The sequence below is a fragment of the Lytechinus variegatus genome, chromosome 2, assembly GCF_018143015.1.
Source record: "Lytechinus variegatus isolate NC3 chromosome 2, Lvar_3.0, whole genome shotgun sequence".
In the NCBI taxonomy this organism is placed as follows: Eukaryota; Metazoa; Echinodermata; class Echinoidea; order Temnopleuroida; family Toxopneustidae; genus Lytechinus; species Lytechinus variegatus.
In genome coordinates, this window is record NC_054741.1 from 79,029,574 (window position 1) to 79,055,473 (window position 25,900).

The 25,900-nt window shown below is 35.2% G+C and overlaps 1 protein-coding gene across 1 annotated transcript; it reads right to left on the reverse strand.

Moving 5' to 3' along the window:
* Window positions 1-1,310: 1,310 nt before the first annotated feature.
* On the reverse strand, window positions 1,311-23,355 carry LOC121409164 (72 kDa type IV collagenase-like). The gene is made up of 8 exons (XM_041601010.1): window positions 22,880-23,355; window positions 9,486-9,757; window positions 8,444-8,730; window positions 6,606-6,764; window positions 6,211-6,359; window positions 5,628-5,775; window positions 4,886-5,161; window positions 1,311-4,326 (listed from the first exon to the last, which is right to left on the reverse strand). The coding sequence occupies exons 1-8, from the start codon at window positions 23,051-23,053 to the stop codon at window positions 4,217-4,219; spliced, it is 1,575 nt and encodes a 524-aa protein (XP_041456944.1). The 5' UTR covers window positions 23,054-23,355; the 3' UTR covers window positions 1,311-4,216.
* Between the last annotated feature and the right edge of the window lie 2,545 nt (window positions 23,356-25,900).

The following is a 25,900-nucleotide window of genomic DNA, read 5'->3' on the forward strand; positions in this document are numbered from 1 at the left end:
AAATATTTCTATGTTCAATAAATATTGTTATATCATAATAAATTCTTATTTTCTTTCATTGGATGTCTAAAAGAATTGTTTGGTTTTCAAAATGCTTAATGAATTCAAATGAAATAATGCTTCAGTGAGGTTGCCATAATGACAACCTGTATTTGAAAGTATATAAGAGAGCATGAGTTGAATTGTATGGGTTTAAGGATAAAAAGATCTGTCCATCCTTAGCCCCAGACTATTAAGTTTTCATCACACAATTCACATTTTTCCTCAAGTGCTGTCTACTAAGACAGGCGTGCTTCTATTGCTAAGCATCACAATTATTCCCTCATTTCAAAAACTGGCAGATAAGCATCCTGCTTGAAAAAGTTAAATTCTGAGACAAATCGCTTTTGAATGTTTTCACAAATTGTAGGGCTATTTTTAGCCTTTTTTAGCCAGTTTACACTGAAGAAGTTTGCAAAGGCTAGTTAGGTAACAAGGATACTCCAGTATTATTAGTGGAGCCAAGGCACCCCCCCCCCTCTTTGCTGATATTTCTTTACTCCTCAAAACCTTCCCAGTGTAAGAATACATTTATGTATCTCCAAGAAGTGAAAAGGCCAAAAACTAAAATTAATGATATCAGCAAAGTGCCAAGTTGATATGCATTATTTTATGAAGAGGTTATAATATTGTAGCTTGAACTAGGAAGTTACTCAATTCACTTCTCAAATCAAGTGAAAGACAAAAATCAGCGGAGATGGCTGAAAGCTAATTTCTAGGTAACAGCCTTACACCATCTCTGCTAACCTTTACTGTAAAAAAATAAGAACGCAGTAGTTTTTTTCCCAAAGATTTGCATGTCAAGCTTTTAGCATCCTCCTGACAAAACACTGTGATTTGGAGAAGATACAATTCAAAAGATGAAATTGAAACCACACTAAGTCAAATAAATACACCAATCCAAATGCTTCAATCCCTTTGTTTTATACTCATGTTTAATGTTGCATAATTATGTTCATATATATTTTTCAGATATAGATATCTATATGAATATATACAAGATATTAACATACATGTTTCACATTCCTAGTACACTATTATCTATACAAGCACACATGTAGGAAATATGAATTATTTTACAAACCATACCCATTTAAAACGTCCATAGCAACCCAAATGCAAGTTGATCTACAGTGCTGCAAGAATATATATGTCATGCAAACATCTGGAAATCATCCTCAAGATTCGTCATTAAATAACTTATCAGTCATGTAAGAAATGCTTGTCTTATTCATTTAGTGAAATTACATATTAAAAAATTTGTTTTTAAAAAGTAGAGTGGTAGACACCTCACTCAGCATGTACCTAATATAAGAGCATGCCTCCATACAATATATTCTCAAAATTATTCTTTTCTTGTTGTTACTACAAAATATAGTCATGTCTCACATGATAGGCCTACATTCCGTAGTAAGATAGTCTGTATCATTTGATGGGCCCATGGCCTGCTTTGCCAAAACTACACACCACTATCCTGGGGAATGAGCATGTCACATTCTTGAAGGATAGAGCTGTGAGAAAATTATTAAAATATGTATATATATCCATAATTGAACATGAGATTTGAGCTCTATGCAGCTCTGCACTTCAGAAGGAATCAATCTGCATTTGAGTTGCAAGGGTCTTTAATTAGCATTCACATACAGTAGTACTTATTATATAACATATACAAGAACTCGTTAGTTTGGCATCTCTTAATCCAAAACATCTGCTAACACAGTATGTTCACAAAACAAGCTTGACACAAAAGTTGAATTTTCATTATGCATATGAACAAAAAACTTTCCAAAGTTGTGTCATATTATATAAAAAAAGAAGGTATTTTCTTTTCATTTTTCATAGAGGGCATGGGAAGTTCTATTAATTCATGATAAAAAAGGAGAGCATTCTGCGCTTCCTCCACTGATGACCAATATTCTAATGTGTAGCCATTATGTTTGAGTTTGTTTTGTGATGCACTGCACTGATTTCATCTGTTTACCTATGATGGCATCCCTGATCGTAAATAAACTATTTGACAATTTTAGATATGAATACAATTCCATTGAATACTACCGTTTAAAGAAAATACTGTTATTAATATCCATTAATATCTTTCCCCAAATTCACTATGGCACACAGTATTGTATATAGTATCATGAAAAGATAACTTTGTTAAAGTATATATTGAACATCTATTACATATTTATAATCCCATATATTTTCAGTAATAAATATTTTCTATTTCCATTCATTTGAAACCCTTCAATATCTCTGTTAGTTAACCATAGTCTGCTATCTGTTTGATACAGGCAGATTCACATACAATCATCACTTTGTCAGAAGTCAGCCATATTTTAATCTTACACTTTGAAAAGTGTTTCCCTTGCTTTAAAATGCTGTGCGTGTTGTTGAATACCATCAATAAATACATTATCACAAACCACATTAAATTACAATACTATTGAATACAATGACTGCAACACAAACACATACATGTCTTCATATTGGTATGCAGATTATTAAATATATAAATGCATATTTGTGCCATTTTCTGGGATCACTATACCCAATCACCAGTCATTTCATCTTGCATTTGTTTTTACTCTGCCCCCATAAGCAATGATTCATAGGCAAATTTGACAATTGCATTCATGCAATAAAATTAATCATTATATATCATGTCCCCAATATAATAACAAAAAGCACACACCCCCATTCTCTGGAATGTGGTTCATTTTAAGTGGAAAGAATGAAAAAAAGACCAAGTACAAGTGATTATAAACAAAATACCTCCAGTACATTTTAAGTACATCTGGAAAAAATGAGTGTAATTTTGTTTTACTCTTAAAATGGCGATTCTCTCGTCACTAAAATGGTCAAATCATATTTTTTACAATTGTTAGATCTCATGGTATAAAAAAACACATGCAATTCACCATTATATCTCCTATTCTAACACTGTATCATTAAAAAATGTCATATTATTGCTTCCAAAATTGTAATATGTGTTCCATTACTTAACATCTGCATGTACTTTGATTGGTGTTTTCGTTGATACCATTTTTATTTACCTACAATCGATGCCAAATGTTTATTTACTCAATACAATAAATGGAGTGTATGATTGGTCAATTTATGTTTCTATAATTGTGTGTTTATGATAAATTAATTTTCCAATCAAACACTGATTTGATGGTATTTAATATTGATTAAGCTTCTATTCATATAAACCTCAATTTGCTCTTGACTCATTGGTGTAAATTATTTAAATTGGCTGTTTTAGTCCATTGTTGGCAGTAGGATTTAAAAGCCCTTTAACACAAATTTACACTATTCATTGGTGAATATACGCTTTTGACATATTGCGTGTAAGAAGACAGGTTTTGACTAGTTGATATCAAAAGGCTTCATAATGTGGATATAAACTAGTCATGAAATATTAATACACCCTATCATTATCGAGTTGTGATCGAGTTGTTGATATAAAAAGGCTTCATAATGTGGACATAAACTAGTCATGAAATATTAATACACTCTATCATTATCGAGTTGTGATCTATATTTTGTCAGGTTGTGACGAGTCACAGAGGCCGTGACAAGGTATTGTGAATGAAGGGAAGGGGGCATAATTAAATAAAGGTGACTTCGGTTCTTTTTCTCAGTGTTAGAGCTTGACACCTAACATTCACTTGAAAAATCGTGGGGATGGTCACCCCCCCTCCCTTATGGTTCCACTCCTGACTTGTTAAAATAAATTCCTCTTTTTTTAAACCTAAATTAACTATACTCATGAAATGAAAGGTTGTATATTCCTTCCATTTATTTCACCCTTGAGTCACTATGTTTAATTACATACTCTATGACTAATTTATATCATTTATAAAATATTTAAACATAAGCAATCATAATAATAATAATAATAACAAATAAATAATGATGTTCCCCAACCTCTGATCTCTGTTTAAGACAGTAAAGATTTGCTAATCCATTTCCTGTCCAATTTGATTTAATGATGATTAGTGAACCCTAGTTGCCTACAGATCAAAGAAGATCCTGTTCAAAGTCTATTGTAATTGAATAATTAAGTAGTTAACTGGTTAAACTTGAAATATTGGCAGGAGTCACTGTCTCCTGTCTGCTCGAATGTGTTAGTTACCATGGAGATCTTTAATGTTTGTAATGATGGTGATAACATTCAGCAACCCAGAAAGTCTTCATGAAAGTTCTTGGGATATCCAGAGGCCACTCTATTATTAGTATGATCCACTTTCCAGTATTGGTATCCAAGAATGAAGTATGAATCATCTGTATTGAAAAGGGGGATATCAAGAAGTCTATTCATAATAAAACAATGACAATTGATATTCAAGTAACCTTCAGCTATTCTGTGAATAATTTTAAACTGATAAATATCTCTCTCACAATAATTGGAGATCTAATACTTTTAGTTCTTTGAAATTCGAATTGAAATGTATAATTTCTGCTTTTTAACGGATAACCTTATACGTGGGTGGGTTGGGAGGCTCATTGATAGCTAATCAACTTTTGATTAATAAATATAGTTTTATTATTTCTTTCTTCAAAAACTAATCAATTCGCTAATAAAAACATGGCCTTGTTCTACTAAATCAAAATTTGGCCAGGTTATATTTTTGTAATATGTTCATCGGATTTTATATATAATCATAAATCTAGTATTGCAATCAGTGATATGTTTAAAACAGTGAACATAAAAAAAAACATTTTTTTCAGCAAAAGGATATATTTTTTTATGGGCATTAGCATCCCATTCTTATCAATGATCAGATAATCGGCTAACAAAAAATATTTCAAATATCAATTATTCATTAAAATTTTAACCCACCATTGTAAGTGAAAGCAGCATCCATGCGTCTGGTTGGTAGACCATTCCATAAGTCCTTTACCTCTAGTGGACCTTCTAAGATAGTCCTGGTCTGGTCACTGTAGTGCCAAACTTTGCCTTTCTTGAGGAAATATGTCGACTGGGGCCAAGAAGGACAGGATAGGGCAATATCAATAGCTCTTGGTAGACCAATATCTCGAAGATGAATCTGGGTGTAGGGGGCAGGGGTATTGCTTTCTGTCTTTGGGTGGATGTCATAGATCCACATCCGGCCAGCTGGAAAGGAAATTTAAATGTATGCTAATATGTATTCATTGATAAATTTTGATGATGAAAAGTGAAAAGAAAAAAAAACGACTGACTGCGACCAAAAAAAAGATGTGAAGTCAAGTATTTTGAACAAAGTGAAAATGAATTAATGTGAATCACCATAATAGTGAAAGGATATTTTTGAAAAAAATCAAAGAAGATATTGAGGGATTGAGTTCCAAATGAATAAAGGGCGATTGCAGAAATTATACTTAAACTACACATATTTACTTTTCTCAAAGTTTCCACTTTAATTATGTAATCGATCATGGTTCATCCTTAACTCCTTTAAAGTGCCTTTAAGTTTGGAAGTCGGTCAATTTCTAATTATTTTTAGCATAGTGTATAGTATATCTGTTAAAAATGAAAATATTCATTATGAGAACAGCAATGTTGTAGCTCGACCATTCCAATTTAAATTATAAATAATTACCTCTAATAAAGACGGCTTTATTATCAGTGTTCCTTTGATAAACAGCATCTATACCAGTGGGTAAACCAGGCCAACGTTCTGAGATAAGACTACCACTGATAGGTGATAACAGATGATTAGGAGATGAAAACTGCCAGAATCTATTACCCTAGATTGAAAGGAAATAAATGAAAATATGATTTTTGGTAGAAGTAGATTGATAACATTCTGTTAGATGTTGCATAATAATGGACACCATCGACACTGGAATAATAACGTTTTTGTAATCTATTTCATTGTAAGTTTCGACAAATAAAAATACAATTGTAACTTACATTTAAGTTACTGAAAAGTCTATAATTACTTTTGTAATAATGAATTATTTTTATTATACAATGAATTGCAATAGATATGTTAATAATAATAATAGTAACTTGCTATACCTGTAAGCGCTCATCACTGCCAAATGCGACCAGTACGTTTAAAGAGTGCAAAATTGGGCCCCTGCCCCCTCATAGTACCAAAGACCCTCTTATACCTTTTACTCCTATCATCATCTAGACATCACCCCTACTATCTTGGAGGTCAAGGGGGCGGGGCTCACCTTAAAAACATATATTTCTCCTGCTAAAATGGCGACTGCATCCAAAGGTCTCTCTTGACAGAGATATCTTGGTTCACTATGCTGTATGATGGGACTAGGCAACCTTCCAACAGGAGGAGATATAGGGTCGATAGGAGAGTTGGGTAATCCTGGAAAGAATGAACAAGACCAAAATTAAATGATTACTGAAGTGAAAATTTAAAGATATTAATGAAAAAAATCAAGATAGCTAATTCAATGGGTTTTTTTTTTACATTTCGTTTATTATAATGTAAGATAATGATATTAGTATATGGTCTTTTTAATCATGCTATCCATAGGCACGATAGGTACATCAGATAACAAAGTAAAGATAAAAAATCAGCATAGAAACAAAAACATCTTGTTTTATTTACCATATATTGACTGAATACCAGCGATGTCTGTCTCGGTAAGAGTAAAATTTGGAATATATGGTTTAACGCATGGAGACATGATAGAGTCATGATCCGATGAGTGTCCTAATCCTAAGGCATGACCGATCTGATGAACCATCACTTGAAGAAGATTTATACCTGAGAAACAAAAAGATGAAAGGAGAGTTGATGGGATTGATCTGATGATTCAAGTATAACAAGGAAAATATTCTCATAAAACAATTTGAGAGGGGGCTTTAATAAAAATGTGAAATATAACTGGTGAAATTGAGGAAAGAAACACACGAAATGATTAGCTTACTACATGTACTATATAGGAAGGAAAGGAGAGTGGTATAAATTGCAGTTACAAGAGAAAATAGAGAGGGGCCGCGGAGCAGTTTTGAAAGAGGGAAGGGGGACTGACTGTTTCCCAACTCTCCCCTTCAGACCTTCCCGGTTTAAGGCTGCCCAGATAGAAAAACAACAACACTGAGAAATGGATTGTAAGAAAGGAGAAAGGGAAGGAGGCAAAGAGGGAGAGAAGCCCTGAGATAACAAGCATCCATGTTTTCTTAATACCAAATGAAATAACCACAAATAAAACCAGCATTGCAAGTGATGAGAAAATAATAGCACATGCAATGAACAACGCCTACGCCCTTTGCATATGGATTTGCCTGATAAAATCATCCTATTGTGATAAAAATTACTTAAATTAAAAACTGAATGTCACATTCGGTAAAGATAAGAAAACAAACATAGCATTTTCAAGGTTAGTTTGGTGACATTCATTTGTTAATTCTGAGGATTCAATTAAAAGTTTAACGTCATGAGATATCTTTCTATTTGAGAAAATGATTACAGCGACTTGCCTCATCATTGTTGATTTCTACAGCTAACCTTGGATAGTTGATTACCAATATAGTACGCATCATTGGAGTGAATTAAACTGTGATTAAATTCCACTGAATACCAGATGGGCCTCCGACGTAATTTGTTGGGCATTATATCTCTACTACTGTATAGCTAAACAATAACCCAAGAAGATGATTATGGAAGTTTGATCCCTCCCAGGCAACAATACCATGTTATGACTGTGTAAGGTGTCGGTTTTTTAATACTCGCGCGAAAGTTATAGAAGGATGCCAATAGTATTTAAAAAAAAAACACTTTATATATTATTTTTTATGTTCGTGAATTTATGAACCGACCTATTAAAACACATTTTGCTAACTAAGTCTTGCTGATTTGAAATGAATAAATAAAGTGAAATGAAAAGGTCTCACAGTCGTATATTATGCGGTCAATAATAGCACGGAGGTCAAAAGTTTTGCACATCCCGCCAAAATTACGACTCTTCCAAACCGAGGCGTATACGTCAAAGTTTGGACACATAAAATGGGATTGTTGGGAAATTTGCCATTAGCAACATTGTCATATTCGCAATGACATTCGAGTAAAGGTGGAAATATAGGGCCTATATAATAACGACACTAATCATAAAGACATATTAGCTTGCCGTGTTCATAAACATTGAACAAATAAATATTACCTGGTAGGAATAATTCATTCAATCATCATTTCAATTATTATTATCATTATTATTGTTATTTTACATTAATTGGTAACTCTACTGTTACTGTTAATAATGTTGACATACATCAGAACAAGTATAAATAGATACAAATAACTGATAATGCAAAACTAAATAGTTTATTGCTATCCGGGTTGCTATCTCATTATCTGTAATTTTTTCAAAGATGAATGAAGGTGTTTGTAATGCATTTTTGCGATTGAACGGACTTCTTCACACCCCAATCTACGACTTTCCTTACCGTCTGCGCTGTCAAAACTGAATAGTTCATCTGAATCGACGTCGATCCTGACAACGCGAGATTCATACATCTCCTCAATCACCGGATGGCCAACAACACCCATTGGTCCATCGAATGGATGTTCATCTTGATGAAAACCCGAAACAAACCGAATGTCGATGTCTGCCGAATCTCTCCGATTCACTTCCCGAAATGTGAGCGGTGAAACGTTACTCCAAAGCCGGAAAGCCTCCTCGATCGCGTTACGGTACTGCGATTTCTTGACCTTACGTGGAAACTTGAATATCCTGCATGAAGTATAATAAATAACATTGATTTAGGAACGATGGAAATGATGATGAAAAATATCAAATGAATAGAACTGAAATGAAGTACTGAAAATACCAAAGCAAACCGCTTATATCACATATTTTGTAATTTGAGCTAATATAATACTAAAATGCTATAGTTGACGTTAGTGGAAAAGTGGTGATGACGATGATAATGATAATCTAGATATAGTGGTGATGATGATGGTGATGATCACAATGTTGGTGGTGGTAGGTAGGCCTACTGATTACGAAGGTAGTGATGACAATGGGTGACCATTATGAAAAAAATGATGATGATGATGACGATGATGGTGGTGGTGACGATAAGTGGAAATGACACAGGTGATTGTGATGATGATGATGAAGATGATGATGATGATGATGATGATGATGATGATGATGAAGATGATGATGATGATGATGATGATGTTGATGTTAATGAAGATGATGAAGATGATAATGATGATGATGATGATGATGATGATGATGATGATAATGATGATGATGATGATGATGATGATGATGATGGTGATAGTGGTGATGATGGTGGTGGTTGTGGTGGTATAGTGGTTGTGGTGGTGGTGGTGTTAATGGTGATGCTGATAAACAAAAATACTTAAAGGAGACAAAATAAAGCCTAACGATGCGTAGTTAACAGAATTTGACGCAATAAGAGCAATCTTCAGAAACTACCAATCCTCTATTTTGACGCTTCTCTCGTGTGTTCTTACTTGTAGACTAATGCAGTCTTGTTCCACCTCGGTCCGAACAATGTATGACGAACTACATCAGGGTCTCCCTCAGTCATGTGTCTGATAGGATCCTTGAGACCACACCTAGGTGTCCTGACAGTATCAAGAGTCTTCTTATCTACCTGTCCCTTGCTACCAGATGGAGTAATGTCCATGAAAGACTGAAGATTAGATACAGCATTCGAGATGACCGTAGGGCCAGGAGATTTCCCGACAGGCATGGTTAGGTAACCGAATTCAAACAGGTAATTCTGTGGAGGATTCGATAAAAAAAACAATATTATAGTATAAAGAATTATTTTGTTACGTTTAATTTTTTTAATAAAGACTTTTGATAAAATGTTTTGGTTGTTTTCACCAATTGTTTTGATACTTTTGACTGTATCACAATTACGACATAGAGATAATGAGCTAGGCCTATATACCGATGGCATTGATCAATCATTTTGTCGATTTCATCATAATGTAAGGAGTAGCAATAAAATCGAAGAGGGGACCAACTACTGGGGAGGACAGTGAGTGAGCTAGAAGGGAAAGTTATATCAAAGACAACGCAAACAGATTAAAAACTTGTGCCACTGATCATTTTAAACGGGTTAAGAACTGATGAAATAACGAAGAAGAAATGAATATGATGTATGTTTATTTATTCATTCATTCATTTTTTCAACTTTTGTCAGGGTATCCCATTTACCAAAAGGTAGTGATATTCAATGGGACCCTGTATATAGTGTCTTTTTTTTTGGGGGGGGGTATTTCACTACATAGCAAATCATAGGGCGGTTGCCCCTTTTCTCCTGTAGCACCGCTCCAGTACAGGAAGAAATGTGAAGGTTAAAACTATTATTGGAGAACGTGGACTTGGGGACAGTATTTTGCAGTAGATTCCAGAATGAGGGAGAAAGTACAGCGAACCTCAAAATCATATCCACCGTTCATCGGCGCGCCGGAGGCTCTGTCAGTCAGAGTGCTTGTTGCGTGATTACAACCGACCTCGGTAAAAATTAGTCGTGATGATGAGTAAGAGAATGATCACGATTGTGAAATGATGGCTTCAAATATTACTCTATACTATAAGCCAATTAGTCTTTATCTATCTACTGTCGAGTTGTATAGGATGACATATAGCAAGATACATGCCGGAATACGCTTACCATACCTATATATTATATGCTATTGATATTGCAATTAATTGTAATTAATTAACAATTAGTAATGATAATACACGATGCCACCGTCATAGGTCCACGTAACGGTGATCATAGTGGATTCAGTCTATATTGGGTGGTGGATATTTTGGCTATTATTCAACAAGCTTTCACCCTCAGTGATTCAGGATTCCGGTATAGAGTACAGTCATGCGGGATTTCTAAAGATGTATCTTTTCCGGATGAGCTGGATCATTTTGGCTGGAGCCACTGGAAAAAAATTATTTGACTTCTTACAATTCCTGCATCATCCATTTACGAATAGAGTAAATAAAAAATATGAAGTTCAAAAACTTCCAGCAAAGACTAAGTTTACCCGATGACGTATTCTAAATCGGTAAAATAAAGTAGCAGAACTTTTCGGTGTTAAAACTTAGGAAAAAACCGAAAACTGTAAATAAGTGAGAGTTTTCTCCATTGAAATAAGTAGCATATATTTACAGCATTTATTAAATTCAAATATGTTCTCCTTTATTGATAAAACTATTATAAGAACGAGCTGGTCGGGCAAAGCTTTGTTACGTGGACATCATCATCCCCAGTTTGAATTAAAGAAGAATTTCCCTCTGATGAGATGTGATATAATAATTCGTTTAAAAAAGGCTGAATTGTGGTAAAGTATCAGGACTGCTGAAAAGTATTATATGGACATTCACTTGTTGAAAGTACAAGGCACATAGCATTCCAAGAAAGCGCGACAATATCAGCTGTTCTAAGGTGGTTGCCAATTGCAACCGGTTGACAATAGACGTGACACGTCTTTAGAAAACAATTGGGGGTGGCTGGAAGGGGGGAGGGGCTCACAAGACTAAAGACTGACAAGAGGTTAACAATTATAAAGTCTTTCTAGTAGTAGTAGTATAGTAGTAGTAGTAGTAGTAGTAGTAGTAGTAGTAGTAGTAGTAGTAGTAGTAGTAGTAGTAGTAGTAGTAGTAGTAGTAGTAGTAGTAGTAGTAGTAGTAGTAGTAGTAGTAGTAGTATAGAAGAAGAAGAAGTAGTAGTAGTAGTAGTAGTAGTAGTAGTAGTAGTAGTAGTAGTAGTAGTAGTAGTAGTAGTAGTAGTAGTAGTAGTAGTAGTAGTAGTAGTAGTAGTAGTAGTAGTAGTAGTAGTAGTAGTAGTAGTAGTAGTAGTAGTAGTAGTAGGAGTAATAGAAGTAGTGGTGTTGGTGTATATGGATTGGTGGTGGAGGTTATGGTGATGCTGACAAGTCCCAAACCTCTACAAAACTACATCATCTTCCCTTTTGTTTTAAACTTGAATTTGTGTTTGTTCTTGGATGTGCTGACTGCTGTCTTGTTCTAAAAAGGAAAGAAAAGATAATTTTCAATTTAGCCTGGGCCAGTGTGAACACGGTTTAATAACCCTGAATAAATCAGTGTTGGTCAATGATGTGACACAAAAGGTTTAAATTTGACACAAATCTAGAGCCTTTGAAAAATTACCCTCTTTTTTGCTGCATCGAATATAATTTTTGGCATTCCCATCAGAAAAGTGTATGGGCAATCTAATTCATACAATATGGGCAAGGTTTATTACATTTATTTTGGAATGCAGTGTGAAAATTGATAGATAGGAAAGATGGAGGGAAATATAAATATACTGTATGTGGATTTTGTATAGAAACTAGTCAGATTTGCCAAAGAACTTTGATAAAGTTTCATACTAACTTACAACTAATAATGATATTTGTATAATCTTAAAAGTATAACACAGTAAGGCATTATTCGTGATAAACTGCGGAAAATGGAATGTTAGAAATACAGTTCGAAAGAAAGTATTTCTCTGTTGGCTACCTCGAGTTGGCGCGTATGTAAAAGTGTAATTAAATCCATCAGGCCATTCTTGTACAAGAACCATGATTATTCAAATCTATCGTCCAATCATTTTGCAATATACAGTGAAACCTGTCTATAGTGACCACCCAAGGGAAACACAAAATGTGGCCTTTATAGACAGGTTCTTAAACACATAATCTGCCTCCATGGGAAGCGGTTTTAGTGGTCACTATAGGCAGGTGACCACAATAGACAGGTGCATGGCCAATAACACCGGTTTGACTGTATTTATCAGTGGCGTAATGATAACACAAATTTGAGGGGCTAGAATATGGCGCATCGGGTAAAATATATAAAAGTTGGGATCGAGCGAGTAAAATATCAACATTACAAAAATCCAATTCTGTTATAGATTGTAACATAATATTCAGCAGATAATATTACCCTTCTCTCTCTCTTTCTCTCTTTTCTTTCAATTTCTCTTTTTTTTCTTGGTCAAGACCCCTCCCCCCATGTGTACGACAGTGCTATTTATGGATAATAAGGGATTTCACGGAGCTGTTGTATACTGCAATTTTAAAATATTGCGTTTATGAATTGTGTTATATATGTGATTGAGAAGAGAGATATACATATATATAAAATTATGAATATGTTTAAAAGAAAAATAAAAGAATACCTAGTTGAAAATGAATCCTAGAATAAAGTTTTGAAAATGTACCCTTTTTTAGGAGAGGGTGTCTTGGCGTCTTTTTTTATTCTATTTATATTCATATTTCTGAATGCCATGTGTAAATGTGTATTTCTTTTTTGTTTTGTTTTGTATTTTAAACATGTTATCATGTATATATATTTAAGAAACATTTTATGTAAATTTTATTACGCAGGTCATCTTTGCTGATCCAGCGCACTTTATATATTTTATTTGGAGCAGCTACCCATGTTTTTAACATATTTTCAGGGTAAGAAAAGTAGTTTAGAAATGTGACACTGAAGTCATGTGAACAAACTACGCGCGTTACCCTGGATACCTTACACGCTACTTGTGACATTTGGCCTCTGTGTTTGCAATGATACCTTTCATGCCTTTAACCAATCCAAATCTACGAATTCCAATCCATTTGGGGATCATTTCCTCTGAATTCACTCCCCGCCTGATACGTTTATATATAGCCATATTTACTATTTAGCACCATCTCAAAATATAGATAGACAGATAAGTAATTTACGCTCAAAGGTGTTCTTAAACAGAATGGGAATCACAAATCCTTTTTTTTTCATTTCGAGCATGCCAGGGGGCTACCATACCACCCTACTCGTCAATTAAAGAGTCCAGAAGCCGACTTGCTGTGGTTGATCGAGTTGTAATTTCAATTGTTGTTTGTGGCTTCCTCTCAAAGAGCAGGAAGGCTTGCATTTTCTCCAACGAACCAACATTGAAGGAATTAGAAAGTAAAAGTATTTCAAGAAGCCTGCGTTCAAAAGATTTCATATCATCACCAGTGATCACGCCAACCTTGTGAATGTAAACTAATATGCACATACTGTTTCTAAATATTTTGCATGTAAGTGCGATAGGAACTCTTAAACATATAGAAAAATAGAATTTCCCCCACATGCCTATATACTTTGTAAACAAGGCATTGTAGTTTTAGAATGCGACAAGTTCTTATCATAAAGTGTGAGTACGGGGATATTATGTAAACGCCCCCCCCCCCATGGACTTGTGCCATTTGAGATCAGTTACAGTCATCACTGATATGTACCCATTCACACAAAAATCATTTGCTGATTACATTCAGCATTACTTAGAAACAATCAAGACAGTACAAAGAATTGATCTACAACCTAACAACAACAAAGTAGCATGACCGTAGAGGATGGCAGCACTATCAGGTCTATTTCTAAACTAGTCATTTTACATTATCCTGCCTCTAATTCTCAATATTCTCTCTTTTATCATACTTCTGACAAGTGGCCAGCAACTGGTGGCCAGCCTTTCAAAGGATCATCCTTTTGAAATTCGTTCAGTTTTATAAATACCCCTATTATAGAAACCGGGAATGATTATTGTTCTTTCTATATATTTAGTAACAATAAAAATTACATGTTGTAGGACGGATATCCCTCCCCTCAAGATTTGACATACAATTTTCTATGACGGTCTGTCTATGATTTATGTCCTTGTGACAGGGACCCATTTTCAGTAGCATAATTAATTGTCATCTCTTTCGTCCACCCGTTTTCACCTCCGTACCCAATTTATGTTCACATTTACCAGATAGAACGTGTTCTTTAAGCATGTTTAGGACGTGAGAAGTCAGTGCACGCCCAGTCAGTGCACCTATTATACAAGATAGATCTACCCCAAGAGGACTGATCTGCTGATGTCATCAGTGAATTTCTGACAGAATCTTCAAAACCTTCAAAAGTCCCTTTCATCATATTCATGGTACGTTCCAAGAAAATTTGTAAAGAAGTAGCGTGAAAGCAAACAAACTTGCATGGCACGCCCGAAGCCCAAACCAATATAGTTCCGGTAGATTCCTTGGAAAAATAAAGGCTCATATAAATCACTTTTTATTCTATACTTACTATGGCTCAAAAAAGTCAATTTGTGCTGATTATAAACATATATGTAAAAAGGATCAAATTTACGATGGAAGCTGCTTAATATAGACATGTCACCATGATCAGGAGGCCAAATGGTTATCTTCAACCGCCTAGATTGGAAGGGATAACTTTTTAAAGACCAATATCTGAAATATGCCCTTGAAAATGTTCTGAAAATCCTATTTATCGGTGTACTTACTGCTGTAAAAACACTTCAATTATGTATCAATCACTTCGTTTCTTTTCCAGCAACAAAATAATACAAAAACACTGACTTGAATAATTTTACATGTAAGATAATACATTAAACCAACATTTATAAATAAGAAAGTACAAAATAAATGCATACGAGTGTGCAAATAAAGAGGTAACACTAAAAAGAAAAGCTTGTACAATATGGTCCTCCTATTGTACTTTGACCTATTTTTTGTCAAAAAAATGTATAATAAACATGCAGAGACATGAATGAAGACGATATACCAGGAATAAAACTTGACATGCTTGATTTTTGACATTGTATAACAAATTCATAAAAGCCTAATGCATATAAAAGAAAATAAACATGTTAAAAGAAGCGACCTGCATTCACCTTAAGAAAACGAAATGGAGTGCTTCAATTCGAGTCCATGGCCCCTCCCGACCCACAGATCATAACTCTACATAATCATGCTCTTTTTGTTTATGGATACGGGGTTTGAAATATTTGAAAAAAATGGAGATGCAGCATACAATAATAATTTGGAAACCTGAGAAAAACAAGAGAATATGGGAAATCATCCTCCATCAAATAAAATTGTGACCCTATCATACGACTTGAAGAGAAAGCTGCTTGATCTTGGCTTGTAATCATGATCATGAGGCTAAGAATCACAAATGAACTGTGCTGTGGTTAACTACTAATGAAATTATATACGCGGTCGACCCCCGAGATGAGAGGAGGGTGCCTAGTTAGTTCAAGGGAGGAGGTTTGAAAAACATTCTTCAAAATCTTTTGATTTTGATAGATAAATAATATTCATCAGCCCTGAACTGCCGAATGAAATTCTTTGCTTGGTTCTTCGATTATTCATTAAAAAAGATGTCATGATGGGAGGGGGCAGATTTCTTCAATTTTGTTTAGCCTAAAAATTGTTATCGGGATCCACCATTGGTTTAGAGTTCCACCACTTGAAATTAAGACAGCGTTCAATCCACGCTTTTTAGTCAACTATATAAGCTTTTCGGGGTACTAAAAGAAAAAAAAATGACTCCACAAGTTAGTCTGGCGTTGACTACTGCGTGGTTAAAAATGACTAGGTTCTTTTTTTTTTAGAGTGAAGGAATAGAGTGCATTTCAGAGAAATTACTTGTTCTTTCTTTTTTGTGAATGAACGAATGTTTTATACACCACTAACCTAACCTATATTGTTTGTTTTACCAGGTTCCAGATATTGTTATCATGTCAATGGTTACTCAATGGGACCAGTTGGTGTATGGATTTGTAATATACCCCAATCGAGTATTTATGTTGGCCCGGAAACATATCCCTTTTCATTGTTTTTTGCCCATCTTAAAAGCAAACCCATCACCTCATTTTTTCCTTTTCGACACCGGGCCTATTGCCTAAACAAGTTAGCCTAATTATTGGTTACCCCTTCAACCTTCCAGCACCCGAGATCACGCTCGAACTCAGGTGATCAGTATGTTTTGTAAAAGAAACAAGAGAGAGCAATAAATATTTGGAATAAAAAAGGTGTATTTTTGTTAGCTTTTAGTTTATATTCCAATAGCACATGTTTTTATGCACGTACTTTTGATCTAGATTCTACCATGCACCATGCATGCATGCCAATGTGGTAGACTCCCGGAGTGTTCGTGGTTGCTTGGTCGGTGGTGTCAAGGTAATATAGCACGCATATTCTTGAAGAAATATACTACAACGTGTATCGTGAACATTACTGACAGACACATGATTGAAATAATAATTCATATTTTTGTTCCTTGCATATTGACAGACAACCTGTATACTGATAGTAGTACATACACTGGTGTAGCATATAAAGAAACACCGAGCAATTGATGATCAAGATGAGTACTACGAGCGAGCAAAACAATCGAATCTTGAGAGAATGTGTGTTTTCATGTTTAGCGGCTAAATTCAGATTTCACATTTTACATCAATTTTCGCATTCTCTTCCTCTTGATATTTAAAGTACAAGTCAACCCCAACAAAAACTTGATTTGAATAAAAAGAGAAAAATTCAACAAGCATAACACTGAAAATTTCATCAAAATCGGATGTAAAATAAGAAAGTTATGACAATTCAAAATTTTGCTTCATTTCACAAAAACAGTTATATGAACGAGCCAGCTACATCCAAATGAGAGATTCGATGATGTCATTCACTCACTATTTCTTTTGTTTTTTACTGTTTGAAATATGAAATATTTTGATTTTCTTGTCATTTTCATGAACACGTGGAATTCCATTATTTTAACATTTTGTGCTTCAGGCAAGGAGGTCCTAATCGTCAAATTCGTAAAAAATGAAATATTGTATAATTCAAACAATACAAAAACAAAAAAAGTGAGTGAGTGACATCATCAACTCTCTCATTTGGATGTAACTGGCTCGTTCATTACTATTTTGTTAAAAATAAGCGAAACTTTGAACTTATTTTACATCCGATTTTGATGAAATCTTCAGCATTGTGCTTGTCTAATTTTCTCTATTGGTTCAAATCAATTTTTCTGAGGTGGACTTGACCTTTAATGTGCCGATCTGAATTTGTCTAGATTACCACCGATCACCAATACATCACTCAATCAAAACGGTGTTTACATTATATTATCTGACTGAAAGCCATAGAATATTGACATTCAATGGAGTTAGATCTTCTTACCCCTCAACTCATATTTTTCATTCAAATCCAGTTCATCGTTTTCGCTCAGTGCTCAATTTATGGGAATATACATGCACAGTAAAAAATATCACGTTGTTAAAACCCGTCACCCTAAAAAAGTTGTTTCAACTTTAACCCAATCATTTAAACTTTTTTTAATTCTTTAATTCTTTTAATTCAACATCTTGTTTTTAACTTGTTTCAAACTTTAAATAATTAGTGTTAGTGACGGGCTTAAATAACCTGCTTGAAATTTTAAACATTAAAAACACGGACTTTTAACTTTTAAGTTTCCCTTAACAATAAGTTGGTTAAAAGAAAACATAATATTAGTAAAAGTTGGATGAAAATCCATGAAAAAAAGAGAGTTATGAATTTTTCAAACTTTTTATTAATATATGACGTCATATGCGATTAGCTCCCCCTTTGCCACATATCATGTAATACAAATTCCATTAATTTGATTTCTTTTAATGGAAAATGATGAATGAAAATGTTCTTCTTTTTATTGTCAGATGATATATCAGTCGCATTGATAAAATAACTTGCAAATTTTGGGGATTTTTTTAAAAGTTAATATTAAACGACGTATGTAGGAACTGCTCGTCTGTTTTGCCAAAATAAATATATAAAAATTAATAAATCCATTATTCTTTGACAAAATTTAATCAAACTATCACCAGCATTATTTTGTCTCTGAATTGTTCTTCTTTATTAAATTATTCCCAGGATAAATGAATCCTGAAATGCGAATGCAAATTGTTTGACAAAATCAGAAAGCAAAATGCACCATGTAGTATTCTTTTTTGTCTGTACGCCAGGATGGAGGGGGTGGGAGCCTTTTCAGATATTGTTGATTACTAGAGAAACAAAAAAAACAGAAGGGCGGGGGCGTGGGAGAAATGCAACATCATCCTGTCTATCTACATTTTGAATTTCTTTGGAACACATTGTTCCGTTTTCAACTTATTTTGCCACATGAATTCATTTGTATTTATGTATACTTTCTGTTAATTTCTTTCTAGACCAATTATTGATAGAGACTTATATACGTGAAAATCAAAGCCAACAGTCTCAAGCACACGTAAATCAATTACATTATGCTGTCAGTTGTATTTCGTCAGGATTTATGTTGTGTTATGGAACGCCGCGTGATAGAGTGCCAGCTCGGGATCACTCATCATGGATTATTTCATTAGTGGCACCTGTCGCTTGTCATACACCTGTTTTCAACCTAAGGCCTCGTCATTTCATTTACACCATTATACTTGAACTAGGTTCTCAAATGTGTAGTATTTTGAAGAGAAATCTTAAAACCAGCTGAGTCCATGAGTTGACAGCGCATGTTATTTTTTTATTTAATCATCGTCTCTCTCTCTCTACCTCGTTCATGTCCACAACATCTTATGCCAAAATGTACTTGCAGTTGTAAATTGCGGCTGATAATTATTGCCTTTATAAACCTTTTCTAAGTATTATACCAGGGGAGTTTTTATGAAGAACGAGAATAACTTAAGTGCTCTTGGCGATGGCAGTGCCACATGTTACCCAGCATACCGGCAATGGTCTCTTGCATATCATGTCATACAAAGTTCATTTTATGAGATGAAAATATCAATCGAAAGTACGGATTAATAAAACACACGACTGAGAATTATAACAAGTTTCACGAACAACGGAATACTAGATAATAGATCTAAAATAAAATGAATGATGGATACCACAAACTCTGGGCTCGGATAATTTCGGATACAGCAATCCGCGATTTGACGTATCAACGTTTCCATGGAGATTCATTCTACTGAATGTGCACTTTCAAGGTTATCTGTTTACTATAACAATAGATCGAATTATGCAAGATATGCCATTTTGTGATCTGTCGATTAATCGCGATCCACATTACAAAGATCAACCAACTGATAGATATGATATAATTTCTTTCATTGAAGCAGACTGCAATCAGGATAATATATTGATCTAGTTCTGATAATGAACGTAGTGTAGGATGTACATAAATCAATTTACGATAGCCATGAAAGCAGGCGTATGATATTCTATGAGCTCGAACGATAGATATTATACCGGTAATGGTATAATGATAATACTTTTGACAATGATAGCAATTATTATTATCATTATCGTTATTATCATTATTATTATTATCATTATTATTATTATCATTATCATTATTATCATTATTATCATCATCATTATTATATCATTATTATTATTATTATCATCATCATCATCATTATTATTCTTATCTTCATCATCATCATTATTATTATTATCATCATCATCATCATCATTTTTGTTGTTGTTATTATTATAAGGCCCTATTGTTAATACTATTAGTTCATCCCCCCCCCCCCCGAGTTGAATCTGAAATGAATTTCAAAATGAGTGTTTCAAATGAAATACGATACCGGAAGTTGGGGAGGGGCTGTTCAGTGCTTGATCACACTCAAGTCAGTTGCATGGTGCCTCTGTTTCCAAATCTGTTATAGGTCTTCGCGCGCTAATGATTTCCAATTATTGTAAAGGACACCTTACAATCAAAGCTGTAATTGCTGACACTTTCCCTTCATTAAAGGGGACACATTCATAGGCTTCTTGTCCCTTGTAGCATTGTATTTAACTCTCGAAGGGTGAGATTTAAAGCATTATACTGCTTCATATGGGGAGTATGTTCTGACAAAATGTAGAAAAATAAATTTCTGACCTCCCTGATTTGATGTGGGTGGGTAGTGAAAAAAAATACACAAAATAAGACAAACCTTGTCGGTTATTTTGTGAAATTACTACAAGGCATTTTACATGATATTACGTAAACTCAATACGAGTAATAATGGATGTCCATTTAAATTTGTTTCTCAGGAATTTGATCGTATGACGTATGTACGTTTGTTTAGATTTTTTTTCAGAGTTGACATTCCTCTTCATACACGAAGACAAATCATTAGACACATAATCTATAATTTTTGGAAACATCAGATGTGTTTCTATGGTTACAGTTTATATTTAATTAACGTTACTTAGACCTGCATACGATAAAAAAAACACTGAAAATTTAATGGAATTAGTTGCAGAACTAGTTGTGGTTGGTGCATTGTTAAGACTTTTTTTTTGGGGGGGGGTCTTTTTGTAGGAAAATTATGACTGACAATAACTTCTGTTTCTTTGTTGTTGTCTTTTAACAAAATAGGCCCGTTTCCAACCCCCTCCCAAATTATGGAATCCTGGATCTGCTCGTGAATAAAGATGATGACATTTCTGTTTATCATACATATTGAGATTTCTCCGATGACTTTATGTTTATGGTTTAGGTGACTTGAAAATCGGAGTCTGATACACATGGTCGTAATTGTGCAGTGCATAAATTCACAAGCTGAATCCTGTCAAAAATCACTTTCAAGAAAAGATCCAGTCTTGTCGATATCAATAAGAAAACCACAAGATGAGTAAGATGACAAGACGCAGTAGTGTGTATCTGACCACACACACCATCAACCATGCATTCACAGACCCTACAAAGTACTCTCTCATCACATGCTAACACTGAGATCTAAATTGTTAGAGCTGGTGAAATTATCATTTCAATAAACTGAAACAGGTTCATTTGCCGTCACCGGTCATTGAATAATATCTAAATTTAGATGTATTGCTGGACATATAAACAAACATGTTGACCTTTAGTAAAGGAAAGCGATGTGACATCTCCCCCCCCCAAAAAAAAGGAAAAAAGAGATCGATAGGGGAGTGCACATAAAGCTTGAGACTCAGCAGTAAGGAAGAATTAACGCTTATCCCCAAACTAGAGCAGCGGACACAGGTGACTATTATCAGTTCCGTGTACATTTGAATTGAATAATTAATAAAAATGGGACCATTTTTGCTAGTTACCAAAATTGATGGTTTCTTTAATCTTTATGAATCCTTTTTATGATGAATTTCATAAAGATCTTTGGCTTTGATATGTCAAGCAGTGTTAACGGGGTGCCGCGGTACTGGGGTGGGGGAGGGGGTCAGGGAGGCTCCAGCCCATATTATTTCAATAAACGTCTACACAAAGACGTACAAATTTATTTGATTGGTGTGTTATTATGCATGGTCAGCCCCTCCCATTTTAAAAGCCTTTCCACAGCCACTGTTACCATGGTAACTGTTAACGAACGACCACCTTCTTAAACCATGCCCAGATGTCAATTTTCCTTATAACCTGTACACCCCCCCCCAACGATGTTAAACAGCATTTCGTTCACAGTCTATATATGCAAATAATAAGATGACCCCTGAGGAGTATATTTGATATTATTTTAAGAAAATACAATTCTTCGAAAAAAAATAAGTACATGCACGTTGTTTTATCCTGTAGTTGACGAAAGGTTTCACTTTCTATTGCTCGTATTGCTATAAACCGAAAATGAAAAATGACGAATTGAAATTAAATAGTGCTACAAGTTTTTTTTTCTATTCTGTCTGAGGAATCATGCCCCAGTCATAATTTTACCACCCCCCCCCAAAAAAAAAAGATCTCCATCATCTTATTCAACATCGCTAGCGTTTATAATCATTATCATCACTTATCATCCTTATTATCATCACCTTCATAACCATCAACATCATCATCGTTATCATCATCATTAAAGTCATCATCATAATCATCATCATCATCTTCTTTTTCTTTAAACTATTATTGTCACCATTATGTGTTATCACGGATCGTTACGTTCTTACCATACTCAGAGGACATAAATAATAACTGTGCATAATGTTCTAGTTCTGTGTATAAATTCCCACCAAAAAAATCACCTTCTCGTGTCATCAAATTTTAGAAATATCATTGACATTATGGTAGAATAATGTCAGATGAAAGAAGTTTCTGATGTTCTTACCATAGTTTCTATGAATGCTCGATCCGGACTCTCCGAGATGGAGGAATCTATCGGGAACATAGACACCGATGTTACACCTGTTGTAAATATGGACACCTTCAAGAAAACCAAGCAGAGTAAAGACCCCACACCGTTCATAACTTCCCATCTCGTGTGATCCAGCTTGCAAACCATGGTTACACACAACACACTCGATAAACTCCGACAAGTTCAAATACCACGACCTCCTATGGCACTGACGATGATACGCTTCCAAAAGTTCTCAACATCAGAACTTTCTCAGAGATGAGGAGCAGATCGTATTATCTGGGCATCCCCTCGGTGTGTTGGTCTACAACTGGAAGAAATGTTCGCAAATGGATTTTATTTATATATCCTGGATCCTTGTGGTATCAATGTTTTTTTTTTAAGCAGAATGGCGAGGAGTATCAGAACGTGTAACGCTTGTCATGAGAGTGCGTTCGTTGATTTGAGCTCTCACTTTTCAATCGAAGTTTTCTCCACACGCTGTTGGTCCATTCGGTGGCGCTCTTGCAAATTGCATTTATGACAACGATTGTTAAATGGGAAGAGATAAAGCATGAACATATAGGTTCTTCAAGTTCATGATATCAACTGATGAAGTCTTCATCTTGGGCAGTGGCGGATCCAGAGGGGGGCGCCCCGGGCGCGCGCCCCCCCCCCCCCCTATTTTCGCCGGATTTTTTTTTTTTTTTTGATGGTTATATTTACTGGATTGGTACAATGTAGTCAATTTCAAGGGCTAGATCTAGTCAAAACTATATTTTAACTTACGCTCATGGCCTTTGTGTTCGCACAAATGCACCTCTGTCATACTGTATTGCAATATGTAAATTCCGGAATTCCAGGGCGCGCAAGTCGATTGGTTGGAAAGTTGCACCCATCGGCGGATCCAGGGGGGTGCGCAGGGTGCGCGCGCCCCTCCTAATATTTGAGCGGCTCAAAATAAAAAAATAAAAAAAAGTAAAAGAAAGAAAAGGCGCCGCTTGAAAAATTAAAAATAAAGGAAAGAAAGGGAAAAGGCGCTGCTTAAAAAAAATATACACTGATATAACATTAGCAACAGTAAAGGAAAGACTATCCCCAGCAAGGCGTAATCATATCATCTTCCTTATTTTTTCTTTTAACTACCCTTTACCCAACAACTTCGCCGGTAGCAGTGCGCTGCCTGCATATAACTGGCGCCAGTCAAGAATAACAGCGCCACCTTAATCTAAATCGGCGCCGGACAAGACTAATCAGCGCTATTTAGTTATAAATCGGCGCTAGTCAAGAAAAATCGGCACTGCCACAGTCTTAACCGGCGCCGATCAAGGATAATTAGCGCCACCTAAATCTAAATCGACGCTGGACAAGAACAATCGGCGTCATCTGGTTATAAATCGGCGCCGGTAAAGAAAACTCGGCGCTGCCTGAGTTCTTAACCGGCGCCGATCAAGGATAACCAGCGCCACCTATATCTAAATCGTGGCTGGTCAAGAATAATCAGCACCACCTGGTTAAAAATCGGCGCCAGTCAAGAATAATCGGCGCCTCCTGGTTCTAGATCGGCGCCAGTCGATTATGGATTGCCGCTGCCTGAATCTTACGTAAATATAATCAGTACTACTTGTTTAAATCGGCGCCGGTCAAGACAAATCGGCGCTGCCTTTGTCTTAACCGGCGCCGCCAAAATTTAAATCGGCGCCGGTCAAGAATGATCAGCGTCCCCTGATTTCAATAAATAAGCGCCGGTAGAATAATGAAGAAGGGCCTATTGCTAACCAAATCTAGATCGGCGCCGCAGTCAAGAATGATCGTTTTGCCCTCCCCCAATAATTCCGCATGTGCAAAAACAATAAGATGGTAATGTTACACAGAAATCAGCAAACGAGATTGAGCTGCACAACTCGTTCTTTATTAAAAATTGTGCTCAAATTATCCGCTTTTCAGATTGGAACATAACAATTTACAGCTCGCGCTCGCATCATTTCTACGGTAGCAAAACCCCATACTTTTCATGATTAAATAGGTGAATAGAATGTCCCGTTTTTAGTTCTGAATCTCAAAAGAACTCCCGCTTCGATTTGCAATAATCTTTTGTTGGATATAATCTTGTTCTTTATTAAAACGTACATTAAACTGTAATGTTTTCAGATCGAAAAATCACAATTTTAAGCTCGCGCTTCGCGCTCGCATTTTTTTTAGATACCCATCTTAATCATTGGTACCAAGAATGCTTAGAATATCAAGCTTTCTGGTCACAATATAAGTAAATTTCAGCTCGCCCTCGGCACTCGCATTATCTGTGTAGTGAGATATGTATCCTCCTCATGAGTTACTACAAACAGTCCTAAACAGGCACCTTTTTCCTGTTTTCAGGTCAGTATACTTTAAAAATTTCAGCTCGCGCTTCGCGCTCGCATTAATTTGTCGGTGAAATATGTGTCTCTATCTCATGAGTCATATATATCTATATGATATGAGTCTTATATATATATATATATATACAGTATATATATATATATATATATATATGCATGTGTGTGCGTGTGCGTGTTTTGACACGGTCAGGCATTACCCCTTTTTCTTTTTCAACATTTTCTTTTATGGCGCCGGTGAAGTGCAAAAATATGTGCGCCGCTCGGCAGTGCGCCCCCCCTTTCGCCAAAAGTTGGATCCGCCTATGGCACCACTTGTCATAATCGGGAGTTGCAGTGCAGTGACCAGTGTGAAGATGTTGGATTGGATATCATTTTTTCCCGAAATTTTGTGTTTTTTGTAACATGCGTTTGTCCGTCTTTATGGCAAATACATGTAAATTGCAAGTAACAGATCGCGAGAGAAAGTGTCAACGATCCGAATGATAATGTCTATCCCCGAGATTATTCTTCACTCAAAGATGAAGCCCTATATCGGGCGCCGCGTGCGCAGCATTATCATTCTGCCTTGGTCATGTACGTTTTCACTGAAATGTATAGGTCAGACATATTTGTATTTAATGTAAACTAACTTTTACAC

What these genes read in the sequence shown, in the direction of transcription:
- LOC121409164 (XM_041601010.1), bottom strand. Translation starts at nt 23,053, where the DNA reads ATGGTTTGCAAGCTGGATCACACGAGATGGGAAGTTATGAACGGTGTG. An exon ending in AAGACTGCATTAGTCTACAA is followed by an intron (nt 8,731 to 9,485) that starts GTAAGAACACAC and finishes TACTTCATGCAG; the next exon opens with GATATTCAAGTTTCCACGTA. An exon ending in GAGAAATATATGTTTTTAAG is followed by an intron (nt 5,776 to 6,210) that starts GTGAGCCCCGCC and finishes CTTTCAATCTAG; the next exon opens with GGTAATAGATTCTGGCAGTT.